Here is a 12,709-nt window from a genome sequence, read left to right on the forward strand (position 1 = left end):
TTATTAATATATTTAGTATTTTTTGAACAACACGATACTCAAAAACATGTTTATAATTTCGTGTAAAGAAATAAGTATTTTGCAGTTAAGCTCCGCCCTCTTGGTTCACAGCGAATAAAAAAAATCATCACAATTGAGACAGGGCGGGTGGGCGGGCTTAAATTTTGCCTTTTGATTTTAATGTATGCAGACGTCTTTTCACAACATGAAGTTTAAAATGTAGAATTTGTATAAGGAAATATCGATTTTGCAAATAGGCTTCGCCCCAAATTGCAAAATCCGTATTTTCTTTCAAAAATGTACCTTTTAACCATGTTCTAAGTTTCTTGTTGTGAAAAGATGGCTACGAATATTTAAAAAAAAGGCAAAATATAAGGCCCGCGCACCCGCCCTATCTCAATTCTGGCGATTTTTTTCATTCGTCGTAAGCCGAGGGGCGGAGCTTAATTGTAAAGTCCTTATTTTTCTATGAGAAATTACTATATGGAATATATTCTTAAGTAATCTTGTTATAGTTACAAAGAAAACTAATGTATTAAAAGAGAAGCCCCACCCATCCGTCTCGATCTCAAACGTGATGAATTTTTCATTCGTTGTCAGACCAAGGGGCGGAGCGTAATTGCAAAATCGATATTTCCCTATACAAATTTACCATTTTATGTTCATGCTTTAAGTTTCTTGTTGTGAAAAGCTGACTACACATATTAAAAGAACACTTGGTATTTAGCATGTGGAGTTTTAAGGACTGTTTTTGCTAGAAATAACCACAGGAAGAGTAAAATAGTGAATCGTTTTTGCAAAAATATAATATGGAAAGGTGAGGCAAGATGGAGAATTTAAGCTATAATAAAATACAAATGAGATAAACAAAAATCTGGTATTGAATTTCCAAATAAACGCCAAATATTGTAATAAAGTAAAGATGGAAATTCTTAATGTCTTTGTTTTTGGTGGAGCAAAAAATATGATTGCATGTTTTGAAACTTCTGGAATCAATTGGAGTCTATAAGTACACATTTTTAAACATTCTATTGTTGTAGTGGATTTTATTGTTCTATTATATTACTAAGAAATTTCACGAATTAGATTACCATTGTCTCTGTAATTAGGAACTACGAATAGTATTAATTTTTTGATAGAGCTGTATTTTTTTTAACTTCGTCTAAGGATAGAATCTAGAATATTTTGATGGTATTCGTAAGATTAAAAGAGCCTTTTTAAATTGTAGGAAATAATTACTTAGACAGGTTTCTGCTGAAATAAACCATAATTTGTGGCAAAATCGTAGAGTGCTAATAATGATTATGACTTTATACTTAAGTTGTTTCTCGAACTTAACCAAAAAATATTGTCTTGGTTATCTGTATTATTATTTAGAAAGGTTAATTTAACTTGATGCGAGACAATAAGTAAGATTTGTTGATTTGGTTAGTCTAGGTAAAATACTAACCTAAAAGATATAAATATATTAGGAGCAACCACAAAGTTTCTATTGAAAACTTCTAATGTCACTTTTTAGGTTCTTCGATAACGGAATTGAGTTTTGAGACAATTTTATCTGGGTTTCATAAAACCAAGAAAATTTTCCAGGGAACAGCATTTCATCTCAATTGATCCGAGCAAGAAAACTTATAAAAGAAAGCCTATTTTGGTCTGTCACAAACTTTATTGTAGTCCCTATGCTATGCTAAGATAATTGAAAAAAGACATCTCTGTGTTCGCAAAATAATTTTTCAAACATTTAGGAAGTGGTATTTGCTGAAAAAACCTTTTTGTGTAAAATCGTGTTGTATATTTAAGAGTTACGGTCGTTTTAGCCGTGCATGGCTTTATATTCTAAACCCCTTTGCTAGAATTCCACCGTACGCCAGTGGATTTAGCGTCACCGAAACCATGGCAACCGCTCCCTTGTGCGCCTGTGACATCTATCAGCTGATCGAGCAACCTCTGGTCGGTGGCGCTGTACCAACCATGCGCTCTAAATCCCCTGAAACAAGAAGGGAAAGGGAGTTTAGAAATGGCCGCCGTGAGTAATGGTCGAAGTGCGATGGATCCCCAACCAGAAACGCAAAATGTCGCGGTGGACCGTTTAAAGAGACTTTACCCCGCCGTGAACGAGGAAAAGTCGCCGTTGCCCCGCGCCTGGAGCCCCAAGGAAAAGTACAACTACATCGGACTGTCCCAGAACAATTTGCGCGTTCACTACAAAGGTAAGTTCCTTTCAAGGTTCGGTTCGGGAACTAAAACGGTTTGTTACGCAGCGGATTTTTCTCGGGTGCGTCGGGCTCTCGCGGGGCTCCGGCGGCGGCCGCGGCCCCCTTGAGCGGGTGTCATCGACCGAGCGCTCTTCGGCGGTCTCGTCCGCGGTGCAAACAAAGAAATCAGCTGATCGTGACACGGGGTGAGCTGGGTTTATTTCTCGGGGCGCAACGGTGCGTGAGGGCCCCGCGCATTTGCGTCAGATTGTGGTCGGGTTGGACGACGGCTGCCTCCCCGACAGGGGCCATTTTCGACCGTTTCTGCACGTCATGATTTCTAGTGTGGATTGATCGCGAAAATATGCCCGATTTTCCGCGATTGTTGTCAGGGGAAATCGACTCCAATTAATACATTTATAGCTGTTGTTGTCGTGGCGAGTGCTGTTGACGTCTTTATCAGTTTCACCATTCTTTCGTGTTGTTGCATGCATGCCACTTGGGCTAATCGTTCCTGATTAATTAACATAAACAATGGATAAATCAAGTTTTGGTGGACCACCTCGTACCGACATAACCTCATTTTTTATTGTCATTTCGAATGACACTGAAGTCCGGAACAAGGGCATACGATGCAAAAGGTGGATCATTTCGAATTTTCATTATCGTCCTTTTTTTAATTTTACGCAATTGACAGATTGACGGTAACTGACCAATGAAATAATACGAAAGTTCTTTTATCTCTCCTATATTGTAAGAAACTGCCTGCGTATACAGGGTGTTGTATCTAAAAAGTGCAAATTTACAAGATTGTTTTATCCAGTTTCTTACGACAAGTGAAGTGGAATATCAGGGACAGTACTAAGGTTTTTGTTTTGGTGTTTTTACAGGGACTGGCGAATTTTAAGGTTGAAATGTATAATTTCGCAAAGTACAGGCAAAATACCAGTTGGTTACTTAAAACAATCGAGGCGACGTCATCAGATTGTTGGTGGGGATGATCCACATTTTTTTTCTAGACGATGTTCCCAAAACAGACTGTAGTTTCGGATATTCCGTCTTCCAATTAGTTAAAAATATTACGAAATCTTGATGAAAAACTGAAATTGGACCCGTTCTTCGCTTGCAAGGTTTAGGCAGGTGCAATTTTGGAGTTTTTTTATTTTAATTATTTAAAATAATTTTGAGAAATACCCACACGTTGGGGGAATTTCGTTTTTTCTCAACTTTTTGCACCAGAAATAATGTAGATGTGTGTAAGCTACTCATCTTTACATCCTATTTATAGTATGACTATTTTAAGTATGTTCATGCCATTTTCTTTGTGCTTTCCACATCGCAGAAGTCACGTGCGTCAATGATCAGATATACTACTCTATTTTTTTTCCATAGCAACTTAATTGTTACTCCCTAAAAATTTTAAAAGTTTCACAATGTGTGGTCGCTGGATTTGGTGTTTACACTCACAATTGTTGCATGAATTTACGTTAATTAAAAATAACGTGAGTTTGAGTAATATCATTTTTACTTAATTACCGAAGTCATGTACAGGATGTCCTTGCAACATTCTTTCCACCTAAGACGGCGTAATCGCTCACCGCAAAAATATGTTCAGCACCCTACTCTTATCTATAAAAGTTAATTTATTTTTTTATTGGCGCATGTATACACTTGTTACGTTTTACTAGTGCTCGTAGCTTATTGTGATTTAAATGACGAATAGCGAAGTCCCAAAACAGTTCATTGTTAAAAACCTTGTCTCGTCCGTTGTCCTCCACTTTATTAATAGCACAATGGAGGAGCGCACCAATATAATTAAAAACGATTATCAACATCGCAAAAACGTGATATTAACATATATATCTTAACATTTGCCAAGGAAACCAAGGACTGCCTAATTTTATGTATTCGTCCAATTTTAAATATGACACAGAAAGGATTTTTTTAAGAAAAGTTGCCGCTGTTGGCTATTCGTCTCGAATTCGAGTGCTGAAAGTTGCTTCGGGTGGTTATTGTCTGGCGTGACGTCGACGGTGTTTGTTTTGAAATGAGAAGGACTTGCAGATTTGCAATCACCGGTAAAGGACGTGTTATGAAAGGTTATTTTTTTAAGATTGTCAATAAGAATTTACCTGGTTATTTATGATTTTTTTTTGTTTTACTATATTTAGTGATGATGATTTTTTGGACCTTGACACTTGCTACACATTTGCGTTTAGGAAAGTATTATTTCTAAATAACTTTTAGCCAGGTCAAGGTTGCATGGCGGGAGTTTGTTTTGCAGACTGACAACAGCTGAAGCTTTTTTTCCATATAATGTAATTAGAGGAGAAAAGGGTCACAAAAATTGTTTATCATACTTTTGTCTTGTTCTCTTGGCTAAAAAAATGAAATGAAGTGTAGATCTTCCGGGTCATACAATTACTTATCATAACATTTTCCCACATCGCTTTCGAAATGGCGTATAGTGCATTCAGTAAGATTGTGCATTGTCAAGCACACAGTAGTGGCCCTCCTTTTCGGGAAAAAACGAAGCACAGTCATTCATAATGTTAATGCAGCGGGTTTAATTTGCTTGTTATTTTTCTTTCTGAAAAGCTAAAGAAATGAGTTGGTGTAATTGAGAACGTGTTTTAAATAGACGTTAGACGAATAAGTGACAAGACCGTTGGCAAAGTCTGTAAATTATTTGCGGTTTTACGTCTTTTATAAACACTGTAATCAGAATTGTGAGGTTAAAGGTTTTTTTGTGATTTCTGAGTCACGTTAGAATTTAATACCCACGCACCACCACCTTTATCCCTTACTCTGATGACTAATAATAATTCTTATTTTGCCTTTGTTAGTAATACGGAGAAAACGTTAAAAACCCGCATGTTTTTTGTATTACGTTTTCCAATCCCGCTTTCACGATTTTCAAAAAAAAAAAAAATACGAATGCTATAACGAGAACTATGTTATTAAATGGAATTGCAAGATATTCATTTTGCTGGTCAGAGAACAGATGCATTAGGCTTGGGATGAAGATTCTACCGTTCCTGTTGGCTAGAAAACCCGTGTCGCGAGTTGGACACCAATTCAATTTTACATTCAGTTTGCTTAAAAAACAAATATTTTTAAACGTATTTGCACGTTTTTACTTCCCGAGCGTAAGCGCCTACAGTACGAGGAAATAGGTCTCCCATTTCCGTCTGTCTGTCTGTCCGTCTGTCTGCCGTCTTGGATTTTTATTAGAGAATCTCCGGAAGTACTGGGCCAATTGTTGTCAAATTTTGTATGTATATTAGGAATATCATATAGATGCTAAAACGCTCACCAAAATTTGTTGGTTAGTTAGTTTATGACTCCGTGTTGAGTTTTTACCTCAAACATCCAGATTTTTGGAAAAGGAGTCAAAATTATAAAACAACATTTTGCAATTTAATTTTGAATCTGCACACCGAATGCCTTGAAATCTTGTAGATGTTTTAAAGTTATCATAAAGCATGGTAAATTTTTTATCAAAATGTACTTGCTCATCCCCCCTAAAAAATTGATGACGTTACTTCAAATTTTGCTAAATCTTAACTGCCAAATATGAGTTTTTACTTGTAATTTATCATTGTATTCATATTTTTTAGTATTGCTTGTTTGCTTATACAGGGTGTCTCAAAAAATTAATGACACTCAATTTATTTTCCAGTTTTTCGATTTGCAATTTTTTGAGTTTTCATGTTAAAAATTTTCAATTTTTCAACTCGTGATTTTTTCAATTTGTATGTTTTTCAATTTTTCGGATTTTTATTTTCGTTGTTTTTTCATTTATTCGATTTTTCAGTGTTTTGATTTTATGTTTTTGTTTTTTCAATTGTTCATTTTTAAATTTTTCCGTTTTTCGGTTTTCCGATTTTTGGATGTTTCAGTTTTCAGAATTTCTCACTTTTTGAATTTTTCAATTTTCGATTTTTTAATTTTTTTTTGCAAAGATACGGCTGATTTTGGAAAATCATACATCCTCTAAGAAGATAGAGGGCGGGTGGGCGGGCCTGGTACATGCTAAGATAAAACTAATTTTGGCAGATCACATAACCTCCAAGAAAATAGAGGGGGGGTGGGCGGGGCTAGTACTTGCCAAAATAAGATTGAATAATATTAAGAGTGGTCACTGGAATGAAGAGGGGGTCGGTGAAATTCTTTAGAAAAACCTAAACTCAGCTCCTCTTGTCTCCATTTCAGTGACTTTTTTTATTTATTGTTAAATGTGAATTGATTTCTATTTTAACAGGCGGTAGAATCTAAAATTTAAAACAAAGTAAAAAGGGGGCCCCTCCCACCCACGTTTATTCCGTTTTAATAATTCATTCTTTTTGGCTTTGAAGAAAGAATTTCACTAGTTTTCAATTTTTAATTATTCATTTTTTCGATTTTTCAATTTTAAAATTATAAAATCCAAAGAAATTATGAAAAAATAAAGGAATTGTAAGAAGGAAAAATTGTGATATGAAATCGAGAAAATGAAAATAAAAAAATTCAAGATATATGTAAAACAAAAATCAAGAACTTGAAAAATTGAGAAAATGAAAAATTGTAAAATCTAATAATTGAAAAACTGAAAATGACAGAAAAGGAAAAACGAAAAATGTTTGCAAAATAATTTTGAATCTGCAAAACCGAATGCTTTGAAATCTTGAAAATCTTTTAAAATTATCATAAGCATGGTAACTTTTTGATCAAAATGTATTTATTTGGTCATCCTCCCTGTGATTTATCCCTACATTAATACTTTTTAGATTTGCTTATACGGGATGTCTCAAAAAAATTAATGACTGAGTCAATATATTATATTGATTAAATCAAGGACTACAAAACTGAATACTTTGAAATCTTGCAGATGTTTTAAAGTTATTGTAAGCATGTAACCAAATATATCCGTTTATTCCCCCCAAGAAATTGATGACGTCATCTCAAAATTTTGACGAATAAACTTTACACAAAATGTGCAAAATATGATGCGTTTTTACTTGTGATTTATCATTGGATTAATTTTTTTAGATTTGCCCCTTATTTTCTCAGAGGTAATGTCATTTGCCAAATTTAGTCTTACCTTAGCAAGGATTAGCCCCGCCCACCCGCCCTCTATTTTCTTAGAGGAAATGGCATCTGCCAAAGTTACTTTTATCGGTAGCAAGTACTAGCTCCGCCCACCCACCCACCATTTTCTCAGAGGATTGTCATTTGCCAACATCAGTCTTAGCAAATACTAGCACTTTAGCAAATGACGTCCTCTGAGAAAATAGGGGGCGGGTGGGCGGGCCTAGTACTTGCTAAGGTGAGACTTATTTTGGCAAATAACATACCCTCTGAGAAAACATCGGGCGGGTGGGCGGGGCTAGAACTTGCTAAGATAAGACTTATTTTGGCAAATAACATATCCTCTGAGAAAATAGGGGGCGGGTGGGCTAAGCTAGTACTTGCCAAGATAAGACTGATTTTGCCTCTATTAATCTTGTAAAAACTTGTTAAATTTAAAATGTGTTAAATTGTAAATTTCCATAGTAACGAGTTAAATTCCTAAATCTCATTGGGTGTTTATTCTTTATTTCATTCTACTTCAGGAACGAGGAAAATTCTGGTGAAACAACTTTCGACCAATTTTTTTAGATTTGCTTATACAGGGTGTCTTAAAAAACGAATGACTGAGTCACACTATTTTATGGTTTAAGTCAAAAATTGCAAAACTGAGTACTTCGAAATCTTGCAGACGTTTTAATGTCATTGTAAGCATGGTAAATTGTTACTCAAAATGGATCTGTTTTCCCCCCAAAAAATTGATGACGTTAACTCAAAATTTTGCCGTATAAATTCTAACCAAAATGTGCAAAATATGATGAGTTTTTGCTTGTGATTTATCATTGCATTAATTTTTTTAGATTTGCCCCCTATTTTCTCAAAGGAAATGTCATTTGCCAAATTTAGTCTTACCTTAGCAAGGACTAGCCCCGCCCACCCACCCAATATTTTCTCAGAGGATTGTCATTTGCCAAAGTCTTATCTTAGCAAATACTAGCATTTAGGCAAATGACGTATCCTCTGAGAAAATAGGGGGCGGGTGGGCGGGCCTAGTACTTGCTAAGGTGAGACTTATTTTGGCAAATAACATACCCTCTGAGAAAACATGGGGCGGGTGGGCGGGGCTAGAACTTGCTACCGATAAAAGTGATTTTGGGAGATGCCGTTCCCTCTAAGAAAATAGAGGCCGGGTGGGCGGGGCTAGTCCTTGCTAAGGTAAGACTAAATTTGGCAAATGACATTTCCTCTGAGAAAATAGAACCTGCTAAGATAAGACTTATTTTGGCAAATAACATATCTTCTTAGAAAATGAGGGGCGGGTGGGCGGGGCTAGTAATTGCTAAAATAAGACTGATTTTGCCTGTATTAATCTTGTAAAAACTTGTTAAATTTAAAAGGTGTTACATTGTAAATTTCCGTAGTAACGAGTTAAGTTCCTAAATCTGATTGGGTGTTTATTCTTTATGTTTCATTCTACTTCAGGAGCGAGGGAAGTTCTGATGAAACAACTTTCGACCAATTTTTTAGATTTGCTTATACAGGGAGTCTTAAAAAAATTAATGACTGAGTAACTTTATTTTATGGTTTAATTCAAGAATTATAAAACTGAGTACTTCGAAATCTTGCAGACGTTTTAAAGTCAATGTAAGCATGGTAAATTGTTACTCAAAATAAATCTGTTTTTCCCCCAAAAAATTGATGACGTTAACTCAAAATTTTGCCGTATAAATTTTAACCAAAATGTGTAAAATATGATGAGTTTTTGCTTGTGATTTATCATTGCATTAATTTTTTTTGATTTGCCCCCTATTTTCTCAGAGGAAATGTCATTTGCCAAATTTAGTCTTACCTTAGCAAGGACTAGCCCCGCCCACCCGCCCTCTATTTCTTAGAGGGAATGGCATCTGCCAAAATCACTTTTATCGGTAGCAAGTACTAGCCCCGCCCACCCACCCACTATTTTCTCAGAGGATTGTTATTTGCCAACGTCAGTCGTAAGTTAGCAGATACTAGCATTTTGGCAAATGACATATCCTCTAAGAAAATAGGAGGCGGGTGGGCGGGCATAGTACTTGCTAAGGTAAGACTTATTTTGGCAAATAACATACCCTCTGTGAAAACATGAGGCGGGTGGGCGGGGCTAGTACTTGCTAAAATAAGACTGATTTTGCCTCTATTAATCTTATAAAAACTTGTTAAATTTAAAATGTGTTAAATTGCAAATTTCCATAGTAACGAGTTAAGTTCCTAAATCTGATTGGGTGTTTATTTTTTGTTTCATTTTACTTCAGGAGCGAAGGAAGTTCTGTTGAAACAACTTTCGACCAATTTTTAGATTTGCTTATACAGGGTGTCTTAAAAAAATTAATGACTGAGTCACTTTATTTTATTGTTTAATTCAAGAATTGCAAAACTGGATGCTTAGAAGTCTTGCAGACGTTTTTAAGTCATTGTAAGCATGGTAAATTGTTAATCAAAATATATCTGTTTTCCCCCAAAAAATTGACGTTAACTCAAAATTTTGCCGAGTATAATTCTATCCTAAATGTGCAAAATATGCTGAGTTTTTACTTATAAACATAAACACTATCAAGTTGTTTTACTTATCGAGGATAATCTAATAAGAGTCCGGCGGGCAATTTGGTACTTTTATATTTTCTCGATATTTCATATCTCCTAGAGAAGGCCGTAGTTAGGGGGAGGCTAGGGGATGCTGAGGCTCCCCTAATTCTACACAAGTTATTATTAACCAAATGTGAATTATAACATCGAAAATCAAAATAAAATGCAGTGTTTTATTCCATAAGCAGAAAGTCAGAGCAATAAAAAAGTCTGGACCTTCGGCATTGTGATCCTGTTATTGCAATTCGTATGTAGAAAACATCTTTCAGTTTAGTTTCTGTTTCACTCTCACATCTCGGCAGCTCCTTGGAATTTATCATTTACAGCACTGATTTTTACTATATAAAAGTTATCAAAAAACACATTTTTTTTATTTCACAGAAGCGGAATTGTTTGCACTGTTCTTCAAGAGCGAGGAAAGTTCTGTCGAAGTAACCTTGCACCTTTTTTTCAGAACCTTGGAAACTAAGCATTGTAGCTGATTTCGAAATTTTGTCCATTAAATCTGCTTGAAATGCGGCACCGCCGGATGTGCTTTTACAAAAAAGTTCTTACAATCGCTCACTTTGACTCACTGATTACAAATAGACGAAATGAAATGTATGGACTGATTTGTTGTATTGATTATCTCCGAAACGTTTTATCTAATTTTCCTCCAGTTCCGGGAATTCAGTAACGTTGTGATTGATATTAGATTATACACATCAAATTTAATATAGTTATCCTCATCAAAAAGTTGATGATGTCAGCTTGAAAAATACGAAATTACAGTTCGCCTGATGTGGATGTGATATCTGTTGTCTTGTTTGTAGATTTTTTACAGTACTACAGACTGATGGTTATCAGTTACCATTGAAGTTAAAAAAATATTGTTATAGTTTAACGTCAATCAGTTGGAAATGATAAAATAAGATAAATCCGTGTTATGACTAAATCATGCAAAGTCCAAAAATGAACTGCGGCAGAGTTGACAAAACGAAAATCCAAGCGAAGTGAGACAAAACACAAATACGGAATTGTTGAAAGCCACGGTATACAAAACGTCAGACCTTATTTACCCAAGACGCGCTAAATCTTGTAGCTTTTTGACCAGATAGATAAGCCCGAATCGCTCACTTTCCGCGGCTGCTGACCCCTTTTCATTTGCCAAACCGTTACGCAACAGAATATTTCACAACAAAAACCCAATCTTCGATTATCCCGAATTCCAACAAAGGCTTCATAATCCCTCCGAACACGTAATTGTCGTTGACCTTCCGTTATCTTTGCAACGGTTTCGTCGCAGCACGACCAAGCTGTTCGACATTATCTCGACAATTGCCGTCGACGCTAGGTCTCCCGGTGGTAACGCATGTTTTGTTGGTAAATAAACAAAAACAAGGTTGTAGTCGACCACAGCCCACGAACTCGCCGCTGGCCATGAATCATGACGGCGACGACGCCGCCGACGGTGCAAGCCGTGCACGAGCGTCCACCTTTTTTCTTGTCGTTTGTCAAGGTATAAATAACCATTCTAAATTCGAGCTGATATCAATGCATCCCGTTCGGCCATCGCCATCGGCAGGATTTTCGGTGCGAAAGCAGGAAGGCAAGGTGGAAGGTTAATGCTCCCTTCACAGATGTACAAATAGCCGTGACTCTGCGTTGTCGGGTTCGCCAAAAAGTGCTATTATGGGCGATGAACTGAGAAACCCTAAACGCAGATCTGAATTTCAAGCGCTGTGTGTTATTTACATTTCCCAACAGTGGCCGTTTCGAGTACTTTCGCTTAGTATTGCTGCATAATATTATGCGTTTTAGAATGTCTAGTATTTGTGTGAGGGCTCAACCATTTTGATAATCTTGATTAATTGCGCTTAATTCTGGTTATGCAAGCTATTTCAAGTATCTCCAAAATTATTTCCTTGATTTAGACGGAATTGTTTCGAAACTAGTATATACCGTTCAGGTTGTTTTTGGCTTATTTACCAAACAATTTCGTACGTGTAAAGACAATAACAACAATAAAATGAGCCTCAAGTGAACATCACCTCCCGTACTGACGACGAACCGTTTTGTCAATGAATCAATGGCACATGATCGAAAAAAGTCATCTAGTAAGCTTTGAAATTTAATGTTAAAAAAAATTGGTCGAACTTCCCTCGCCTCTGAAGTGCAGCCCAACAAATCTCGCCTCTTTGACAAATTATAATTTTTTCTGCGATTTTTGTTTTCTGATAACCTCTGTAAAGTAAAAGCCAGAAAAATCGGAATTATCGAGAGAATATAATTCAAAAAACTGCAAAATCTAAAAATTGACACATCGAAAAATCCAGAAATTGAAACATTCGAAAAATTGAAAAATCGAAGAATCGAGAAATTCGAAAAATCTAAGAATTGAAATATTAAAAAATTGGTCGAAGGTTATTTCGGTTATTTCGACAGAACCTCCCTCGCCACTGAAAGACAATAAAACAAATTTAAATTTTTCGATAAATTATAAAATTTGATTATGCGAATTTTATTTTTTTATGAGAGCGTATATAAGTTAAAATAAAGATATGTATGTAACATTAACATAAATATGAAGAAGCGTGCTGAGCGTACGTTGCAAATGAGTTTTCCCGTAACAAAATTTTATGATGTCGTCATTTTTGCAAAAACATATACATATATCACTTTGGATAAATGCAGTATAATAATAATAAAAAAATAAATTGACTCTTTCATTAATTTTTCTGAGTCATAATTTATAAGAAATTTATTGCAGTGAAAAATCACAATTAAGAGACTCATATTTTCCACATTTTGGATCGTATTTACTCGGCAAAATTTTGAGATGACGTCATCAATTTTTTGGGAGA

At 35.6% G+C, this 12,709-nt stretch overlaps 1 protein-coding gene across 3 annotated transcripts in view; it reads left to right on the forward strand.

The window, feature by feature from the left end:
• The first annotated feature begins 1,991 nt into the window (after nt 1–1,991).
• Ranbpm (Ran-binding protein M) overlaps nt 1,992–12,709 on the forward strand; it is a 68,083-nt gene continuing 57,365 nt past the window's right edge. For all 3 annotated transcript variants that reach the window (XM_064049290.1, XM_064049289.1, XM_064049291.1), the window contains exon 1: nt 1,992–2,210. In XM_064049290.1, coding sequence (XP_063905360.1) covers nt 2,018–2,210 — 193 coding nt within the window. In that variant the 5' untranslated portion in view covers nt 1,992–2,017. The remainder of the gene's footprint in view (nt 2,211–12,709) is intronic.

This window comes from Zophobas morio, unplaced genomic scaffold, assembly GCF_036711695.1.
Source record: "Zophobas morio isolate AGI-343-1 ecotype UQ-CSIRO unplaced genomic scaffold, CSIRO_AGI_Zmor_V1 ptg000007l, whole genome shotgun sequence".
NCBI lineage: Eukaryota > Metazoa > Arthropoda > Insecta > Coleoptera > Tenebrionidae > Zophobas > Zophobas morio.